The 20782-nt window shown below is 38.3% G+C and overlaps 1 protein-coding gene across 2 annotated transcripts in view; it reads left to right on the forward strand.

Moving 5' to 3' along the window:
- Positions 1-623: 623 nt before the first annotated feature.
- The window catches only part of KLHL20 (kelch like family member 20), a 62549-nt gene continuing 42390 nt past the window's right edge, over positions 624-20782 (forward strand). Inside the window, exons 1-3 of one of the 2 annotated variants that reach the window (XM_032838831.1) lie at positions 624-684; positions 1587-1650; positions 18122-18695. In XM_032838831.1, the coding sequence (XP_032694722.1) occupies positions 1628-1650; positions 18122-18695 (597 nt within the window). In that variant the 5' untranslated portion in view covers positions 624-684; positions 1587-1627. Of the gene's footprint in view, positions 685-1586; positions 1651-7005; positions 7123-18121; positions 18696-20782 lie in introns of those variants that run through there. The other variant, XM_032838832.1, reaches the window with a different exon arrangement.

Below are 20782 nucleotides of genomic sequence, written 5' to 3' on the forward strand. Positions count from 1 at the left end.
TGAAATGTCTGGATAAAGTGTTTGCACAAACCACTTTGTTCTTCTCCTGTTAATCTGTTTGTTTTTGGTAAAGTGTGTGGATAAAACCCTAGTATCTTGAAAGCTAAACTGTGGGAAATCTAGAAGGTCGGGTCTATTTCTAATTTGACTGTGTATCGTCCGCAGCTTGCACATAGTAGGGGCTCACTAGGGTCGACACCGCTTATGCACGCACCAATCATTCAATCCACAATTGGGGACAACGTCGTGCCTATAGTGTGCAATAGGAGACCCACCAGCTACAAATATATCTTTTTGTGACTACACCCATCTTTTCGTGGCCTTCTGCTGGGGAAAACAAAGAAGAAAGGAGGAGGCTTCAGTATTCAAATACTGCCAGATCACCTGTGAACTCGCAAAGTAGTCATCCTTGGAACAGGTGGAACTGGCTACGAAGACAGGCAGTCTTCGTGGTTATCCGAAATCTCCAGCAAAGGGCGCAGCTTCTTCCTGAGCCACACCGGAACCTTTGGGGGGCCTTACAGGTTCCAGAGGGAACGACTAAGGAACAGGACCATTTCCGCTGCTGAGGAGAGGAGAGGGGTGGGGAGGAAATAGCTCGAGGATCTGCATCCTGCTTGCGCTAGCGGCGGCTGAGCGGCAGGCAGAGAGGGGGCGGCGGCAGAGAAGAAAGTGACAGAGCCGGTAAGTTAGCCGTCTTGGAGCAGGGGACAGTGGACAGCGCCCAGGGCTTGCTTTGCAAATCTTGCCCTAAGTTGCTGAGCTGCCGGGTGGGATAGAGGGTCGTGCTTTGCCCGCCGCTGTCAGTCGGTGCCGAGAAGGGGCTCTTGGGGCGCTGGGGCTGGGCCTCGCGGGGCACTAGACGGAGCCGAGCTGGCTGACCGCCCTACCCCGGAGCCCGGGGAGGCGCTGGGGTTCTCACCCTGGACAGCTTCCCGGGACTAGGGCTGGAAGTCGGAGGGGGCGGGGGAAGGAAATGGGTACCGTGCGTCCCATTTAACCCTCGGGACCTAGTGAGACCTTGCCAGGTGGGTGTTGGACATTGTTTCCGGCACTGAGGGAAAGGCTTGTAAGGAGAATGTGAGTCTGGAGCCAGAGCTTCTCCGACATGTACGTGCTGCGGAGTTGTTTTTAAAGGCAAATGTTCAACCCCCTACACTCTCCCCCCCCCCCCCCACCCCGCTCCTGTCACTTCGGGACAAGTTAAAGCTTCAGATCCGTTGTTAAACCTGCGTGTGCCCTATCCGATCTGTCATGTCAGTACGGCTGTGGGTATCTGGTAAGTGTTCTGTAGGCATACTTGATGGTGAGATCGAAGTTAAAGCACTTCTTGAAGAGAGGACTAACCTAGCCATCGGGACTGTATAGCGCGCTTTACCTCTCCTTCACTTACAATCGTTTCAGCATTCCGTAGCCTTATCCAGAGTAGGGGTAGTCATCTTAAAGACACCAAATAAAGGTTATGTTATGAATAAACGCTTGTGGTATAATATAAAATTTTTTCATTGAACGAAATGATTATGTAGAGGTTGTTACTGGAAAGATCAGAAATAGTTTTTTAAGTTCCTGCTTTTCTGTTGTCTTAGGTTCGGCTTTAGAGCGCTGTGAAGGGTACTTTTCATGGTGCATGGAAGGAAAGCCAATGCGCAGGTAGGCTTTTAGGAAGAAAACCTTCGGTTTCACTGATTGAAATTCAGCACATAATAATTGAGGACTTCATTTAATTTTTTTTTTTAAAGATGTTTTCAAACTTTACCAGATTCTGCTTGGAACTAATGATTCTTGTTCTAAAGTAAATAAAAACTATTATCAGGAATCAATCACTTTTGAAATAGGGATCCAGTATAGTACTTAAATTTCTAAAGGACATTCTGAATTTTATGTAGTTACTAACATTTAAATTTCCCTTTTTGCATGATAATTTTTGGTGATAAATAATCATCAAGTATAATTACTTGATGGGTTCACTGGTCTTCAATTACCTATACTGTACGGGTTCATTGGTCTTCAATTACCTATAGAATATAAAATGTTCTGTTGCCATAGTAGAATATTAAGTGTTTGTAACACAGTGTACTGTATATCTAATTATGGTTTTGGTTATTTCGTTGATGATCAATAATACATTTGTTCTGTGAAGTAAAATAGCTGCATTGCAGGAAAGATTGTTGAGGAACTAAAAAAGGTATTGGCCATAATAACTTAGCCCATAGAAAAATAGAATAGAGTGTTAAAAAAAAGAAAAGACAATTTTAAGCCCTCCCAATTCTAGAATTTAGTAAGTTTTTTAAAGATTTTATTTATTTATTTGATAGAAAGAGAGATCCCAAGTAGGCAGAGAGGCAGGCAGAGAGAGAGAGAAGCAGGCTCCCTGCCCAGTAGAGAGCCTGATGCAGGACTCGATCCCAGGACCCTGAGATTACAACCTGAGCTGAAGGCAGAGGCTTAACCCACTGAACCATCCAGGCACCCCTAGAATTTAGTAATGTTTTTTCTTAATCTTTTCTAACAAATAGATCTAGAGTCCTTATCAAAACAAAAATCAGCCTAGTTCTATTTCTTTGTTCTTTAAACTCATGTTACATTTATTGAACTGAATGTATTCATTTGTTATTTAACATCAAAGAGAAACAGGTCTGGCAGACCCTTTTAAGAGAAGAAACATTTCATGATGGGGGAATGACTTATAGAACCAGGAGCAAGAACCAGAATATCTATCTTTTTCCAAATCTGTTATTGAATTTTTGATTGACCTTGAGCTATTTGCCTTCTCTGTGCCCAAATTTACTTTTCTAATGTGTCTGACCAGGGTATTGGGAACTAATGGATGCTTACAAATGCTTTGAGATCTCCAGATGAAAAGACATTATGGATGTAACAAATGTCATTATCTTATTTGTATCTAACTCTAAGTAGGAGTAATAATTGACTGCAAAGTACATGAAGAAATTAACAAAATATATTAAATGCCTAACAACTTCATCCTTTATCATGGATGCAAAAACCACTCATTGCTTCTCTTCCTCAGCTGCCATAAATGTCATATCTTATGTAATTGCTAAAATAAGAGCTTATTTTTTAAAAATGGAAGGCACAGCGTGGGAATGTTTTTGGTTTATCAGTAATTTCTATATAAAATATTCACTTAATCATCCATACCTACTCTCTCTTTTTTTTTTTATTATGTAATACTTCCAGTTATTCAAAATCAAGTTGAGGGGGGTGCCTGGGTGGCTCAGTTGTTAAGCATCTTCCTCGGGCTGGGGTCGTCATCTCAGGGTCCTGGGATCTAGCTGCACATCGGGCTCCCTGCTCAGCGGGGAACCTGCTTCTTCCTCTCCCTCTCCCCCTCCTCCAGCTCATGCTCACACGCTCTCTCTCTCTTTAATAAATAAATAAAATCTTTTTTTTTTTTTAATCAAGTTGGGGAATTCTGGTGGCATTAACTGTTAAGCTACAGCTCTTTCCTCATCATCATCACATGGCCAAAGCCCAGCCTACCATTGCTCTCTGATTTAATTTTACTTTTGCTTGCATTAAGTCACCTTTTCTTCTTGGGATGCTATATTTGCTGCTGCAGCCCAGAAGTGCTGGGCTGTGAAGTAGTGTTGATTTTACACGTAGCTGCTATTGGAGGAGCTTCAAATGAGAAGTAACTGTATGTTAAGATTATTTGAATACCTCTTCGTCTTCCCACTCGGATATAAGCTCTTTGAGTCTCATATGTATTCCATATGTTTGTGTCCCTGGCACCTAATGATTACCAAATAGTAGTTTAAATGACTACCCAGTATCTCCAGACTTCTCTTCTGAATGCTCCCTGTGAAAAAATATGAACAAGAGGAAGATTAAAAACTATTGAAGAGGGTATTCTGATGCTTAAATATAACGTTTTGTGAGATGGCTTGACATCTTATTAGTAAAGCTTCATTGCATTCATTTATTTAACTAGTCATTATGTGTACAGATAACAAAATTTAAAAGCTACAGTAAGATATTCAGTGAAAAATAAGTCTCCCAATGCCAATCCCAGCTCCGAGTTCTCTTTATAGGCCACCACTATAAACAGTTTCGTACTCATTTTTCATAGACATTATAATACATATACAATCATATATAGAATATCTCTCTTTTTGTGAAAACACTAATGTCAGCATATCATGCATATTCTTCTGTATCTTTCTTTTTTCACTTCCCATATTATTTTGTAGATAGTGACAAATACATATAGATCCACAATATTCTTCTTAATAGTTCAACGGTATTTCATTGTCTGTAGGTGCCATAGTTAACCAGTCCTTTTTAGAGACATTTAAGTTATTTTGCTGTTATAACCAGTTCGGCAGTGACTATCCTTGTCGGTGGTTTTTCCCCAAATGTGTATGTATAGAATAAATTCTTAGATGTAGAACTGCCCAAAAAGTATGTGTGTTTTTAAATTTTGGTGGATACTGACAAATTTCCTTCCTGGGAGATTATATCAATTTATAGTCTCACCAAGAATGTGCCTGTTTCCCAAGATACTATCTTCTAACCATTTATTTCATTTAGAGATATTAAAACATTTTGCAATGTAATTTCCTCTTTCTTTAATTATATAAGTAGGAAACTGAGCCTGGTTTTATTAGGAATTAGTTTATTTACCAAACATTTATGCAGTGCTTGGTATATGCCTGTACAGTGTATATATACAGATGAAGGGATGGAAAGACATGTAAATAGACACCATAATACAACATGAACAGAATTTTAATAGAGATGTAGACATAGAGAAGGGAACTTCCACTCTGTAGAGATGAGAGCATAAAAAAGATGGTGATATTTGAGCTAGATCTTCTAGAAAGGATAAGGATTTGCTTTACAGTAAAGAATGTACTTTTTAAAAAAGATTTTATCTATTTATTTGACAGAGAGAGAGAGAGAGATCACAAGTAGGCAGAGAGGCAGGCAGAGAGGAAGGGAAGCAGGCTCCCTGCTGAGCAGAGAGCCCCATGCGGGGCTCAATCCTAGAACCCTGGGATCATGACCTGAGCTGAAGGCAGAGGCTTTAACCCACTGAGCCACCCAGGCGCCCAGTAAAGAATGTACTTTAAAAGATAAGAACTTAAAGAAGGAAGTTAATTAAAGACACCATAAATAGAAGGAACAGTCATGCGCCCTGCCCCCGAAAAGACACCAAGACCTCCAAGCATATGACGTGAATGAAGTGGTAAGTATATCAAGAGTGTAGAGTATGTGGGGGCAAAAAAGTGGAAATGGAAAAAAAAAAATAGAAAATCGGGCTGCAACCATGGGAAAGAGTTTGGCTTTATCCTGTAGGTATTTAAGAGCCAATGTACATTATTACACAGATGAGATTTGTTCTTGGGGCTGAAATTTGGGAAGATAGGGCATAGACTAGAAAGAGGGAAGAAATGATGGCAAAGAAATGAATTTAAAGGAGTTGTGGTAGTTTAGATGAAACCTGACAAGGACTGAAAGTAGATTTATGGCAGTGGGAATTGAAAGAAGAGGATGGACTTTAGAATTGTTTAATAGTAACATCAGAAGGATTTGGTGAATATAGAGTAAGGAAAAGGTAATGCTATAAATGACTCTAAAGATTTCAGCTTGGGGGACCAAGTGCTGCCCTGATGAGATAAAAATTACAGGAAGAGGAACAAACAGATTTCAGTAAGCCAAGAACAGTTTCTCTTTCATACACTTCAAGATTATTATGTCTAACAAACAGTAGCATGTAATTAGAATATGGGTTTGGGGCAGAAGAGAGCAGTTTGAGCTGGAGATTGAAAAAAAAGAAGAAGAAATTTTATGTCACCAGTACACAAGAGGTTCTTGAAGTTGTAGGAGTGAATGAGAGTAGAACAGAAAAGGAGGATGCCAAGGACCAAATCTCAGGGAATACCATTGGTGTTCAAGGTGAGGCCTAAGAAAAAAAGCCAGTAAAGATTCTAAAATACAGAAGAAGCTTAACATTGCTTGGGTCTTATTTTATTTCATTGTATCTATAGAGTTTTTATTGATAATTTTCACTCATGGTGAAAATTAGATGAGCTTCTCCTTGAGTTCAACTTCAAATGACAAAAAAGAAAATCCCATTCAGATCTAGTATCTTTTTTTTTAATTTTTAAGATTTTATTTATGTATTTATTTATTTGAGAGGGAGAGTCAGAGTCAGAAGCAGACTCCCTGCTAAGCAGGGAACCTGTTGCAGGGCTCAGTCCCGGGACCCTGAGATCATGAGCTAAGCCGAAGGCAGACGCTTAACCCACTGAGCCACCCAGGTGCCCCGAGATCTCACATCTTTAGAATTTCCTGTTTAGTCAGTCTAAAATGTATGTTTAAAAATAGTTGCATGTGCTGTACCTTCTTGATCTGACTCTTCCTTGGTGTGGCAGGCACTGTAGGTTGGCTTGCAGAACACCTCTTCCTCCTTTCCTTTACTATGTAGAAACAAGAAAATGAACTAGCGTGTTTCGTAGCATCATCTTTGCATTCTGGGACGGCTGCATAACACCATGCTGCCAATGAAATGTCAGCAGAAGGTGCTAAGAGGTATTCTAGGAAGGCGTTTGCTTTCCTCACATAAAGGGAGACTAGCTTGCTTGCGTGCTCTTCCTCCTTCATCTGGAATCAGGTATAGAATGTAGTGCTAGTGGGTGCCCTTCTAGTAAGCAGAGCTGGCACTTTGGGATGTTATTTCTGCTTTAAGGATTCATATACTCCTATGAGTAGCTTTCTCTGTTCAAGTGTGTTCAGGACTTTAAATGAGGGTCAGTTCAGCTGAATCTTTTTTTTTTTTTTAAGAGAAGTCTGTTAATTTCCAAATTAAAACTTTTGAAGTACAAAAGGAGAGATGTTCCTTTAGGTAGGAAGCACAATTCCAGGCTAAGAAATGATTCTGTAGGTCTTTGGACTATAAGATAGATCTTGATCATGAATGCTTGAGAAGCAGAGACTATGTTTTCTAAACTTTTTATTGTGTTTGACTTCAAATTTTATTAGCCACTTATGGAAGATGGCTCTTTTCTCAGTTAAGACTATTACCTTTGGAAGAGAAGAAGGTCTAAGGAATGTGTGACATGATAGTCCTGAAATTTGAAGGCGACTTACACATTTTGGGTGTGTGGAAATATTATTTACTTAGAGAGGTGCCAAAATTTGTAACATTCCTTTGGTGAACATGAAGTATATTTAAGATATCTGATTTGTTCTTTGGTTTGTGCTTCCTTCCTGCACTTGATTTGGTTATTCTCACTATTATTTTAGGAGATATCAATTTCATGGAAATTACCCATCCGTTACCTAGCCTACATTTCCTTGACTTCCTAAACTGTTGTGACTTTGACCGTCATTTACTACATACTTCATTTACTTCAGCAATTTATTCCCTCTCTCACTGAGAACAACTCTCTCTCTCTGAAATCATAAATCCTCATAACTTTTTTCCCAAGCATAACCTCTAGAATACCCTCCCATCAGTTCTTCGATGTAGTCACAAGCAACATGCCTTTGGCCCTTCTGTTTTCACACAGTTCACTTCTGCAACCATTTCAACCATTTTCTAGCCATCACTCAACTCCCTAGATTGTGGCATTTCTGTGGCATTTCCCAACTCTTGGTTAATGCAAGCATTTATATCCCCTGGTTTGAACTATTGATTACTGCTGGATGAAGCCAGCCATGGGATATTCGGGCTACTCTAATCAGAGTCTGTAATATCATTAGAGCCAACATTGTTCTCCAGCAATACTTCTGAAGGTGCCTGCATAATGCTTATTCATGCCCCACAACAGCTGTGTCACATCTTCACCCATTCTCTCGTGATCCTGTCACTGCTCCTCTCACTGGCAGCAGCTTCCCAGAAAAAATAGGGGCCATCAGGTATGAACTTTTCCAAACTCCTGATGCCTCTTTACCACAAAATAAATGTATCATTTCCACCTTACTTTCCCGCCCCACTCCCTTCCTCTGATCTCTTATGTAAGCCCTTCTACCTTTTGTCTAAGAGTCGTTCCTCTGTATTTTGGTTCCATGCACTCCCACTCTTCCAGGATCTCGCTTCATCATTTATTCTTTCCCTTTCATATTTTTAAATTTCTCCCTCCTTCTCATTCTTCACATCAGTATATATCATTTTCCAGTCTTTCTTAACTTTGAACTGACATTGTATTGGTTGTCTCTTTTCACATGCAAGCTTTATTCTAGAAATATTCCATACTCACTGTCTCTTTACCTTCAGTGACCACTGCCATTGAATACCTCAGGTTTTTACTGAAAGTTTAGGGATAATGAAGTTTTTTGGCCACACATCATTTTCTTACTGGTTATCCCTCCTTAGATCATAACCTGACACCATTTTAACAGTCCCCCTTTCCTTTCCCTTCTTTCTTTCTTATTTCTAAATTACTGTTACTTTATTATCCTGAGCAGTTTAGTCTCTTTGTTACAATCCTGGTGTCTCTAGAAGAGGTTAAAAAACAAAAGCTTGTATCTTCGGGTAGTTCGTATAAATGTGGGGTACAGCTTCACAAGACAAAGCATGGTGGGGACTGTGGTGAACTAAGAATACAAGCCCTCCTAATGATACTCAAATTCAATTTCAATTTCAATCTCAAAACAAAACAAACCAAAACCAGCAGGCAAATCTTTCTGATTGTCTTTATCATTCCAAAGGGCCCTCACCTTACCTTTTATAATTAAAAGGCCTAAATACTTGTTTTCTCAAAAGCACCATCTGTCTTTGAAATAAATGTTGTTCTTTTCCCTAGATTATAAAAGAAAAATAATTGAGAATTTTCAATAACAGTTGTTTTCTTCTCACCATATGTAGAGATTCAAATGTAATTATAGTTTCTTAAACTGATCCCATAATATCCGATGCCTGCCTTACACAATTTTATTAGATTTATTGACATTTTGGTAAATGTGAATCCTTCTTGTTTAATTTGACTTTATGTGTTTGGTAATGATACTTTTACTTTTTTGTTTGCCTTTATACCTGCATTTTGAATGATTGATTTCTCCACTCTGTTATTTCCCCTCAACTTAGGTCAATATTTTTTTTGTAAAACTGACTTCTACAAAAAGAGATTTTATTTTATTAGTCAAATTTTATTAGCCTATTATGAGTCAAATTTTAATGTGTGTTAAAATTACCTACTTGTTAAATGCAGATCCTAGAGTCATAAAACCAGAGATTCTGATTCTCTAGGACCTCAGAAGCCTGCATTTTTTATCAAACACCCCTGTTAATCTGGTTTCAGAGAAACACAGTATTTGAAAAGTTAATATAACAGCCTAATATATAATTAATATATAATTATATAATAATATAACAGCCTAATAATAACATTCCTAATAGGAATTGGGCAACTAGCAAATAACAGTATCTTCTCACATATTCACTTCATTTGAAAGAAGAGCCACAAATTCAAGCCATAATTTTAAATCTGTCAATATTATGTTTAGAAAATATGATAATAATGAAAGAAGACCCTTTGGATACAAGAGTATTTGACCAGTCAAAGCAAGGGGAAATTCCTATATTCAAGTTGGTTAGTACATTTAGAATATTTGGCTGATTTTACTGTTTTTCATTTTAAATACCATGTTTTTGGTATCAAAATGTTTTGGACTGGAAGTCCTGACTCAGACTAGTTTAATCAACATGGAAACCTTTTATTTACATACCAAGAAGGCCAGAGGTAGGGTGCGTTCCAAGTTTGGTTTTAACCAGTGGCCTGATAATAGCATCTTGGACCCAAGTTCTGTCTCTCCAATGTAGCTATTACAATAGCAGCTTCATCCTAACCCAAAATTGATCTTCCATACCACTACCACCTACCAATGAAGAATGCTACGTTCTTCCTCGTTAATGCCCTGCAGAAGAAACTCCCTAAATCATGAAATATAAGTCTGTTCCTGTAGTTTGATGACGAGCTGAGTTAAGAGCATGCCATCAGCTAATTGATTTGAGAGAATTCAGGATTTCTCCTTAAAAGCTAGGGACATGGTCATCTTCCTCTGAAGCAGTTGGCTAGTAGAGGAACAAAATCAAGGTTATCTTTCAAGTTTGAGAGAGTTGATGGTAAAATATATTAATAGAATTTATCTTGAAGTTATGCTTTTCATCAGTACTAAAAGAATAAAAAATCTGCTAAGGTTATTATTAGCAGATCTTATACCCTTTGGTTTTAGAAAGACTGATTCTTTCCCGGAATTGACAGTCATTTTGTGAGAGAAGGCAGCAGCTCTCTTTGGTCTCCCTAGTTAACTGTGGGTAGGGTCCAGAGTAATCCTTTCACTTACCTCCTTCAACCTTAAAATACATGTAGATTGATCTTGCAAATAAAGCTAATAAAAATGTTTTTTGGGGTTCCATTTCTTTTTGTCTGTAATATCATTAGTTCAGTATTAGAATAAAAAGCTATAGATTGAAAAACCAAATAATTTGAGATCTACTTTTTCTAGATAAATTTTTACTTGGACAATAAAGCTTGCTGCCTCAAGGTTTAATTAAAACCTTTCATAGGGTTCTGTCCTGGGGAGCAGTTCACACCTCAATTTACCATCCCACCCCCCAGGTCTTTAGAGTATTTATTTCATCAGATGCCAAACAAAGAAGTTGTGAATATAGATGTGACAAGGTGTGAACACAGTCTATTTCTAGGACCCTTATTATAACTTCCCTTCGGAAGGTGCCCAGAAAAATGTACAAAAATCCCCACTTTTATGCAGTTAGAATCCTGTTGATGTAATGAGAATAATGGAGGATGTATACTCCGTTTTTTAAAGTACACATTTACAAAAACAAGTAGCAGAACTATAGGAGAAATAAGTTAGTGTATAGAATTAAATATGGCTTCTAGAATTAAATTGCTAGAATTAAATACTGCTTCTCAGGACATTTAAGATGAGGTATTCCTTAAAATCTCAGCCTGCCAGGAATCCCTCTTCTAATCTTTTGATTCTTCTGGAAGGGCAACATGGTCCAACCATGTGGCAGTATGCTTGCTTTTTTTCTCCCATCTAAGAATAACAACCACATAAATCAGATTGCCAGAGTCATTTATATTTCAAATACTCAATCCAGTTGCCCAAGACAGTTTGGGATAATAAAGCACTGACTTTGAAGTCCAAGGACCTACACTCAGAAAAATCCTAACAGTGTCACTCCTTGTAAGGTAAGTGTAATTATCCCTACATTACAAATAATGAAGTTAAATAATTTGCCCGAGATTATACCTAATAAATGATGGAGGTAAAGTTTGCCTGGCTACAAAGCTGGTTTTAAGAGAATTAGGTAAGACTTCGGGGAGTATAGTTTATTTTGGCAGGAAGAAAAGCTGAATTCATTTAACAATAATTTAATGAACACTAGATCCAGGTATTGGGGTATAGCAGTGAGCAAAAAACCAAAACCACAAGGGCCTGTTCTCATGGACCTTACATTCTATTTGGGGGGAGAAAACCAACATATTATGTCAATAGGTAATATATTTAACAAGAAAAATTAGACAAAGTGTATAGAGTGGTAGGGATTAAGAGAAGCTATTTCATATAACATGTTGGAGAGGAGGAATTTCCTCTTCCCTTTAAGGTCCTTCTAGCTGGATTTAGAATCAACAATAAGACAAATTAACAGTAGGAAGTCAAATTTAATAGACTACTTAGGGGGAATCCACACAGACATGGAAATTCCTAAAGATAGTCGGGCAATAAGATACTTCCATGACCTAAGGAGAGGGATAGGGTCTGGGGATATAAAGGGGAAAAAAGACCACTAGCAGAAGGGAAAGATGTCTGGAAAACAAAGGTGCCCTCTTTATGTAGATAAGTTTCTTAGGTAAAGAGAAATCTTTGTTAATAGCTCTCTTTCTGGAAAAGCAGGCAGTTGAGGGGGAGGTAAAGAGCTTTTTCTGAGTCTGCTAGGTTTGAATTGCTTTTAACTCAAAATAATGTTTGTGCCAAAGTGGCCCAGCTGAGGGTGGCCTGCCACTGGTCCCTACAGTGGTCTGATAAGTTGACATTTGAGCAGAGCTCTGAAAGAAATGAGGGAGTGAGCTCCATAGTCATTTGAGGGAAGAACCTTTCAGGAGGAAGCAGTAAGGCTCTGAAGCAAGCGAAGTCTTGGCATGTCCCAGAAAAAAGCAAGGAAGTCCCTGTGACTAGAAAACAATGGGTAAGAGGAAACCAGTAGGAGATAAATTCAGAGAGCTAGCCAGGGGAAGAGTCCTGTAGATGATGGTAAGCCTTATATGCTTTGTTTTTTACTGTGAGTGTTTAAAGCATTTGGAGCAGAGGAGTGGCATAACCTGACTTTTTTTTTTTTTTAAGATTTTATTTGTTTATTAGAGAGAGTGTGCACAAGGGGAGGGGAAGGGTAGGGGAGAGGAAGAGGAAGGAGAAAAGAATTTTTTTTTGTTTTTTAAGATTTTATTTATTTTATTTGACAGACAGAGATTACAAGTAGGCAGAGAGGCAGGCAGAGAGAGAGAAGAGGAAGCAGGCTCCCTGCTGAGCAGAGAGTCTGATGCGGGGCTCGATCCCAGGACCCTGGGATCATGACCTGAGCCGAAGGCAGAGGCTTTAACCCATTGAGCCACCCAGGTGCCCCAGGAGAAAAGAATGTTAAGCAGACTCTTCAGTGAGCATGGATCCCAATCCAGGGCAGGGTCCCATGACCCTGAGATTGTGACCTGAGCTGAAACCAAGAGTCTGATGCTTAATTAACTGAGCCACCCAGGTACCCCATAATCTGACTTCTCTAAAGGATCACTTAGGTTGTTTAAAGAAGAGAGTATAAATTGGTAAAAGTAGACCAAGAAGACCTTTTATGAGACTAATGTAATATAAAAAACAGAGTGAAAATAGCCTGAATTAGGGTGGGGCTGGTGAAGAGGTAGAGAAATAGTTGGAATCTAGTTATTATTTGACGGTAGAATGACAGGATTTGCTGATAGATTAAGTTTGAGGGTGTGCAGAAGGGAAGGGGCTACAAGAATTTTGGCCTGAGCAACTGGAAGAATGAAATTGCTTTTTATTAATCTGGGGAAGGCTAGAAGAGAGACATGTTGGATAAGATAATCAAGGAATCAATTTGATAGATCATTGAGATCTATTTAATTTATGTGATAAGAGACATTTATATGGATCCAGACTGAGAATTTATCCAGGCAGGAAATAAGGGTCTTTTAGCCATACAAATATGGGTGATGGGAACCCTGAGATTAGATGAGCTTCCCTAAGAATGTGTATAGAGAGCAGAGAGGATAGAACTTTAGAGCATGACCACATTTAAGAGATTTTTTTGCAGATTTGCAAACCAAACCTTTGATATGAGTTTATAGATTAGCTATTATTAAAAAATTTGAATCTATACTAATACAGTAATAATAGCACAATTTTTTTTGCTATGGTATACTTTTAAATGAAAAAGATACGTAGAAATTAGCTATGTGTTGAACATAGGCAAAATAAAAAATTGTTTATAACTGAATTTAATAGTACTATCTTTTTTTTTTTTTTTAAGATTTTTACTTATTTATTTGACAGAGATCACAAGTAGGCAGAGAGGCAGGCAGAGAGAGAGGAAGAAGCAGGCTCCTCTGATACGGGGCTCGATCCCAGGACCCTGGGATCATGACCTGAGCCGAAGGCAGAGGCTTTAACCCACTGAGCCACCGAGGTGCCCCAGTAGTACTATCTTTATGTACATAATTATGGTTACAACAAAAATGTTTTCAACATGAAGGGTCAGTATTAAAATGGGAATTTTTTAATTTGTCTTGTCTTTAATGGTGGTTCTTTTATAAGAAGCTTGATTGTACCATTGTTAAGTATGTGATTTAGTATTTCAGCTTCTACTAAGTACAAGGCATCTTTAAGCGCCATGGTTAAAAGCTTCCTTGATTGTTTAGTGGGTGGTAAAAATTGTTTTTTAACAGCTCAGTTTTTTTTCTGCCTTTAAATTGTTAAACATAAACAGTGCTGTTTCTACCAGATGTCAGGAATTATGAACATTTCATATTCTAGAATACAGAATCACCTGTGGGCTAAGGCCAAGCACAGAAAGATTGAATTTATAAGTACTTTGGAAAAACAGGTTGGTGTTGGAGAAAGGAACAACTGTCTTTGCTTTCAGGCTGTGCCTTTGTAATGTAAATATAGTTTCTTTTCCCCAAAATGTCCTTTTCTATTCTTCTCTCCTTCCCTGGGTACTCTTTCAACACAGGTGTTTTTTTCTACTGTAGTTCTTGTTGGTGCTAGGAGCCTTAGGGGTAGTAAACTGATAGTGTCCCTTGCAGGCCACATATTAGACATATTAGAGCCTGCTTCCCTCTCTCTCTCTCTGCCTGCATCTTTGCCTACTTGTGATCTCTCTCGCTCTCTCTCGCTCTCTGTCAAATAAATAAATAAATAAATCTTAAAAAAAAAAAAAAAAGAGGTGGCGCCTGGGTGGCTCAGTGGGTTAAAGCCTCTGCTTTCAGCTCAGGTCGTGATCCCAGGGTTCTGGGATCGAGCCCCATATCGGGTTTCCTGTTCAGCAGGGAGCCTGCTTCCCTCTCTCTCTCTCTCTGCCTGACTCTCTGCCTACTTGTGATCTCTGTCAAATAAATAAATAAATAAATAAATAAATAAATAAATAGATTTTAAAAAAGAGTTGTATAGAAATTTGGATACCCATAAGGAAGAAAACTGAGAATCTTATTTTGAATTGTTAAATAATTCTATAGTTCACTTTTTCCCCAACCCAGCATTCACATCAATCCCAGTTATTAAATATTCGCAGTGCCCCAGGAGATAGTTGTGGTTTCTCCAAAAGCATCAGGAGACCTGCTCTGCTACTGAAAGGAAAGCTTCATGATTTTAGCAAGTCACCTAACCAAATCAGCTTCTTCACCTGTTAAAGGAGGTTATTATTCTAAATGATCTAATGATCTATTCTGTTTCAAATCTCAGTCTTCATTCTTCAAGCTAGGTAACAGAAAATGTGTGGTTTTCATATTTAAAGACTTCTGGAAAACATTAACATGTAAAATTTACTAATACATTTATACCCTGGTGCTGTGATGCAATGCGTATCAAATTTGAGAAATTTACAGGGCTGCTACTTTTTAGAAAAATAATTACTACGGCCTCGCCAAAAGTGTGTCCTGTAGCACCGTTAGGGTAACACGTACTTAAATATATAATAAATGCCCAACTTCCAGACTTCCCGAGTCTTTGTGTAAAAGTAGCTTCCCAAGCTCCAGCCATCACCCTACCCAAAAGCCACCGAAAACAGCAGCAACAGCAAATCCTAGATCAGTCCCAAAATTACAGTTATTCTTTTCCTTCTCCTTGTACCTCTTGGCCCTTTTATCTTAGGACTTCAAAACTCAGGTCAAAATTCTGTGTCAGTAGCTTTTGAACTTTTTTGGTATAGCATAGAGCCCACAAAGGAACCTAATTATACAAATGTGTATGAATTTAAATGTGTATAGAGTACATAGTTGAAACATAGTTATTTAACTGAAAGGAATGTATGCCAATATTTTTTCTTTTCTGTTTCATTTTTTTGGTGCTGCTTGTGACACACTAAATTGATTTTACAACTAAATGTAGCCCCCATTTATAGAACTCCTACTAAAGAAAAATACAAACCTCCAGTTGACATAAAATTAAACTTTCAGAAAAGTATTTATTTGTAAAGTGAGGAATGTCTGTTTATGGACCTATACATTTCTTTTATAATCATACTAAACCTTCATTGATTTTGACTGATTTGATAGGAACGATTGGGCATATGTAGTACTTTTATTGGGAGGGGAGGGGTAGAGGGAAAAGGGGAGAGAGATTTTGAAGCAGGCTGTATGCCCAGCACAGAGTCCAGTGTGGGCTTTGATTTCACACCCCTAAGATGATGACCTGAGCAGAAATCAAGAGTCAGATGCTTAACTGACTGAGCCACCCACATGCCCATGACATATGTAGTACTTTTGAACGAATGAGGCTTATTGTCAGATTTAATATCTCTAGCAGCAAATTAGTCTAACAAAATCTTGTCAAGGTTTGTAAGAGTTCCACTAAATAAAAAAGTATTTTGCCTTTCATCTTCTTTACCACTTTAATATTCATAAACTGTGAAGAAAAGATTTCTAAGTAAAGATAAACTTCAGTCCAGACTTGCTGGATTATCATTAATTCAAAATTTATGTGAAGATTAATTGAAGCATATCAATTCAGGTTTGATTTTTTTTTATTTGATTTCTAATATGGATAAGCATAACCACCTTATTTGAAAGGAATATAGATATTTCTATTACTAGAGTAGCTACAATTTAAAATTCTTAACAGGTAGCAAGCCCTGAGCTGGAAGTTATGTACATTCTATTGTTTAATCTTTGCCATATGGGGTACATACTTACCCATTTTAGAGCTAAAGAAACTGGGGATTAGGAAGGATAAGTAACTTGTCTGGTAATTGTCAGTAACATTTCAACCCAGGTCTATCTGTTCCACAGTGTGCTTTGAGACTTTATGCTAGCTAATGTCAGAGTAGCCATAGTACCTAAGTGTCAGAGCTGTTAGACTTGGGGAGAAGAATAAAGAAATCTTAATTTAAGGTATGGTAAAATAGTTTGAGACATCTATGGTTGGACTAAAACTTAGGCAGAGAAAAGAATTTTAACTCATTTCTCCCTGCTAGTGGCTCCTAAAATATTTGGTTTGATTCTTTCCCTTTTTTACAAACTAATGTGATTACATAATTATTTACTATATTTCCTTGCTTATAAGACTACTGGCTCATTTAGTAACTTTTTAGAAGTGTAAATATTGCCTTAAAGGTATGTAAATCTTTTATTAGCTGTTGGTCTAACAAGTATTTATCCATATAATCGATAACTAAGTTTTCTTCAGTATCACAAAGTTTGATTCTAAGCTTTCCTCCCATTCACAGATCAAAGAATGTCTTGAATTATGTCTGGCCATCAGCAATTTTCTGTAGTATCCCAGCAACAAATTAGTTTTTGGGATGCCTGGGTGGCTCAGTGGGTTAAGCCTCTGCCTTTGGCTCAGGTCATGATCTCAGGGTCCTGGGATCAAGCCCTGCATTGGGCTCTCTGCTCAGTGGGGAGCCTGCTTCCCCCTCTGTCTCTGCCTGCCTTTCTGCCTAGTTGTGCTCTCTCTCTCTCAAATAAATAAATAAAATCTTAGGGACGCCTGGATGGCTCAACGGGTTAAAGCCTCTGCCTTCGGCTTGGGTCATGGTCCCAGGGTCCAGGGATGGAGCCCCACATTGAGCTTGGCAGGGAGCCTGCTTCCCCCTCTCTCTCTGCCTGCCTCTCTGCCTACTTGTGATCTCTGTCTGTCAGATAAATAAATAAAATCTTAAAAAAATAATAAGTAAAACATTAAAAAAACAAAACTAGTTTTTGTAACCCGGACTTGTGATTTTCTTTTTTTAGTTTGTTTTTTACTTAACACCTTTTAATAGCCTATACGAACTGTGAAAATTATCCATCTTAGAATAAAGGAAATATAGTACTATATATAAAGTTAATTTGGGGGTCCCTGGCCTCATTTTTCTGATCTTTTCATGCAGCATGAGCTATGTTTTATAGCTTTTGTGCTAAACCTGAGAGAAATCTAAAATATTATCTATGGTAATGAGAAACACATATTTCTGTGTTTTAGAAAAATAACAAATACCAATATTTTGGTTAAACTAGATTAAGAAATTAAAGTCCCATAGGTCTGTTTTGTGCAGAGAGAGAATAATTTACAAGTGTTTTTCATAAATTTTTATTAATATATTGCAGGTAGTTACAAAAGTTATGGTCCAAGACAGTCTAGTCTGAATACTTCGGAGATGAAAAAAGAATTCTCCTTTATTTTATGGGAGTGCATAATGAAAGTGCTCTGATTTGGGATTATTCATGCTTGTTCTTCAGAAGATGTTAAGAATGTGTATGAGTTCTGGCGTTCTTAGAAAGGAAGCTCTTTGGGAGCCTTGTTCTCCCTTTTGATTACCTGCAGGTTTCCCCTACCTCTTGAGTATGAACAGTTTATGGCAAGAGTGAGTTTCTAATAATATTGCCATCATCTTTCTTCCCTCCTTCCCCCATTCCTGTAGGTGTACCAACATTCGACCAGGAGAGACTGGAATGGATGTAACAAGCCGCTGCACCCTTGGAGACCCCAATAAACTGCCAGAAGGGGTTCCCCAACCCGCCCGCATGCCCTATATCTCAGACAAGCACCCTCGACAGACCTTGGAAGTGATTAACCTTCTGAGAAAGCACCGGGAGCTCTGCGATGTGGTGCTAGTTGTGGGCGCTAAGAAGATTTATGCCCACCGAGTCATTCTGTCAGCCTGTAGTCCCTATTTCCGAGCTATGTTTACTGGAGAATTGGCAGAGAGCCGTCAGACAGAAGTAGTGATTCGAGACATAGACGAGAGGGCTATGGAACTACTGATTGACTTTGCGTACACCTCCCAGATAACTGTGGAAGAGGGCAATGTTCAGACCCTTCTGCCAGCTGCTTGCCTCCTGCAGCTGGCGGAAATACAGGAAGCTTGCTGTGAATTCTTAAAGAGACAGTTAGATCCTTCTAATTGCCTGGGCATTCGGGCTTTTGCTGACACACATTCATGTCGTGAGTTGCTAAGGATAGCAGACAAGTTTACTCAACATAACTTTCAAGAGGTGAGTCGTACTTGGTGCTGTGAATGCAGCCATGATGTATTGGTCAGGAGAGCAATATGAGTTCATGTTCTGCTAACCAACGTGTACCTGTTCGGATATTTACTGCTGACTCTAACTCATAATACCAAAGGTAGAAGTTGTCATAAATTCTAAGCCTGATTTTTGTTTTAGAGACCAATTTTATGTTCTGTCAATAAAAGGTATAGCTTAGGGATTTGATTCTACCTAGCCATATTGATAAACTAGTCTATAAGTCAGAATACAGTTTATTAATTCATTAGGAAATCGGTGTCTGACAGGATACCTGGTATCAGTCATTTGTGTGAAACATTACCTTCCCGATTATGTGGATTTTTCCTCAGAATAAATAATAAATCAGCAGTTACTTGGAAACTAACAATCAGAAAAATTAAGTTAGGTGTAAATGAAAAGAATTTTTCATTAAATCTGTTATTTTTCATTCATTTATTTAATAAATACGTGAAAAGCTACTGTTTCAGACACTGTGCTTGGGAAAAAAGGCTAGACGTAGTACTGAACAAGATGCCTAGAGTGTCTGTTCTCGTGGAGGTTATAATCAGGCAGGGAGTATATCCACTGAATGCATAATTACATAAATAATTATAGTTAATAGGTGCTACGAAGAAGCCTGGATGATTTAACATATTACAGAGAGATTCAACTTTGGTTCTGTAACAGCTGATTACAAAATTCTGAGACATGAAAAAGCATAACTAGGTTGAGAAACTGAAAGACACCCAGTGAGAGCCACAGAACAAAAGAGAGGATGTTATTACATAATAATTTTACAGAAAGAACAGAGCCCCATCATATTGGAGTTAATAGACCATGTTAAGAATTTGAAGTTTAGGAGTGCCTGGGTGGCTTAGTCATTAAGTGTCTGCCTTTGGCTCAGATCATGATCCCAAGGTCCTGTTGTCGAGCCCCGTGTCAGGCTCCCTGCTCAGTGAGACACCTGCTTCTCCCTCTCCCACTGCCCCTGCTTGTATTCCCTCTCTTGCTCTCTCTCTCTCTCTCTCTCTGTCAAATAAATAAATAAATAAATAATCTTTTAAAAAAGGAGAAAAAGAAGAATTTGAAATTTAATCTTAAGAGTAATAGAAAACGATTGAAGAGCTTTAAGCAAAGACATGGTCCCTTTTGCACTCTTCTCCTCACCAGGATAACTTCCAGTGGATCAAAGATTTAAAAATACAAATAGAACCATGAGAATATTAGGAGATGATATGGAGCAATTCCTTTTTTGGTTTTTTTTTAGCAATTCCTTTTTAATCTTGAACTGAGAAAGGCCTTTCTAATTGACTAACACAGAGGGCATAGAAGAAAACATAGATAGATTTGACTACATAAAAGTAAAAAAATTTGGGGTGCCTGAGTGGCTCAGTGGGTTAATCCTCTGTCTTCGGCTCAGGTTATGATCTCAGGGTCCTGGGATTGAGCCCCACATCGGGCTCTCAGCTCAGCAGGGAGTCGGCTTCCCCCCCTCTCTCTGCCTGCCTCTCTGCCTACTTGTGACCTCTGTCTGTCAAGTAAATAAAATCTTTTTTAAAAAATTTTTTGCATGGCAAAACAAAAAAACAGTAACAAGATTAAAGTCAAAGACAAGGTGAGGGCCTGGATGGCTCAGTTAGTAGAGCATGCAGCTCTTGATCTCAGGGTTGTGAGTTCGAGCCCCACGTTGGGTATACAGATTACTTAAAAATAAAATCTTTAAAAAAAAAAAGACAAAGTGGAGCAAAATATTTGCAGCTATCACAGACAATAATATCTTTAATACAGCAAGAAACCTTATTGGTCAATAACCTAGCCAGTGATGTAAACAAAAAATGGGCAGTAAACACATTCAGATTGCCCTTAAACATATAAAAGTCTGCTACAGGTTGTTTATAATAGATGAAACACAAACTAAAACTATATCAAAGCACTATTTTTCACTTCTCAGATTACAAAATTATAATGTATCAGATTACAGATATCTAGAAGTTTGATTCCACATCCTGTTGACAAGGCCATGGAGAAAAGTAATGAAACTACATTGCTAGTGTGAATATAAATCGAAACAGCCT

The sequence above is a fragment of the Lontra canadensis genome, unplaced genomic scaffold (assembly GCF_010015895.1).
Source record: "Lontra canadensis isolate GAN:19392208 unplaced genomic scaffold, GSC_riverotter_1.0 scaffold106, whole genome shotgun sequence".
In the NCBI taxonomy this organism is placed as follows: Eukaryota; Metazoa; Chordata; class Mammalia; order Carnivora; family Mustelidae; genus Lontra; species Lontra canadensis.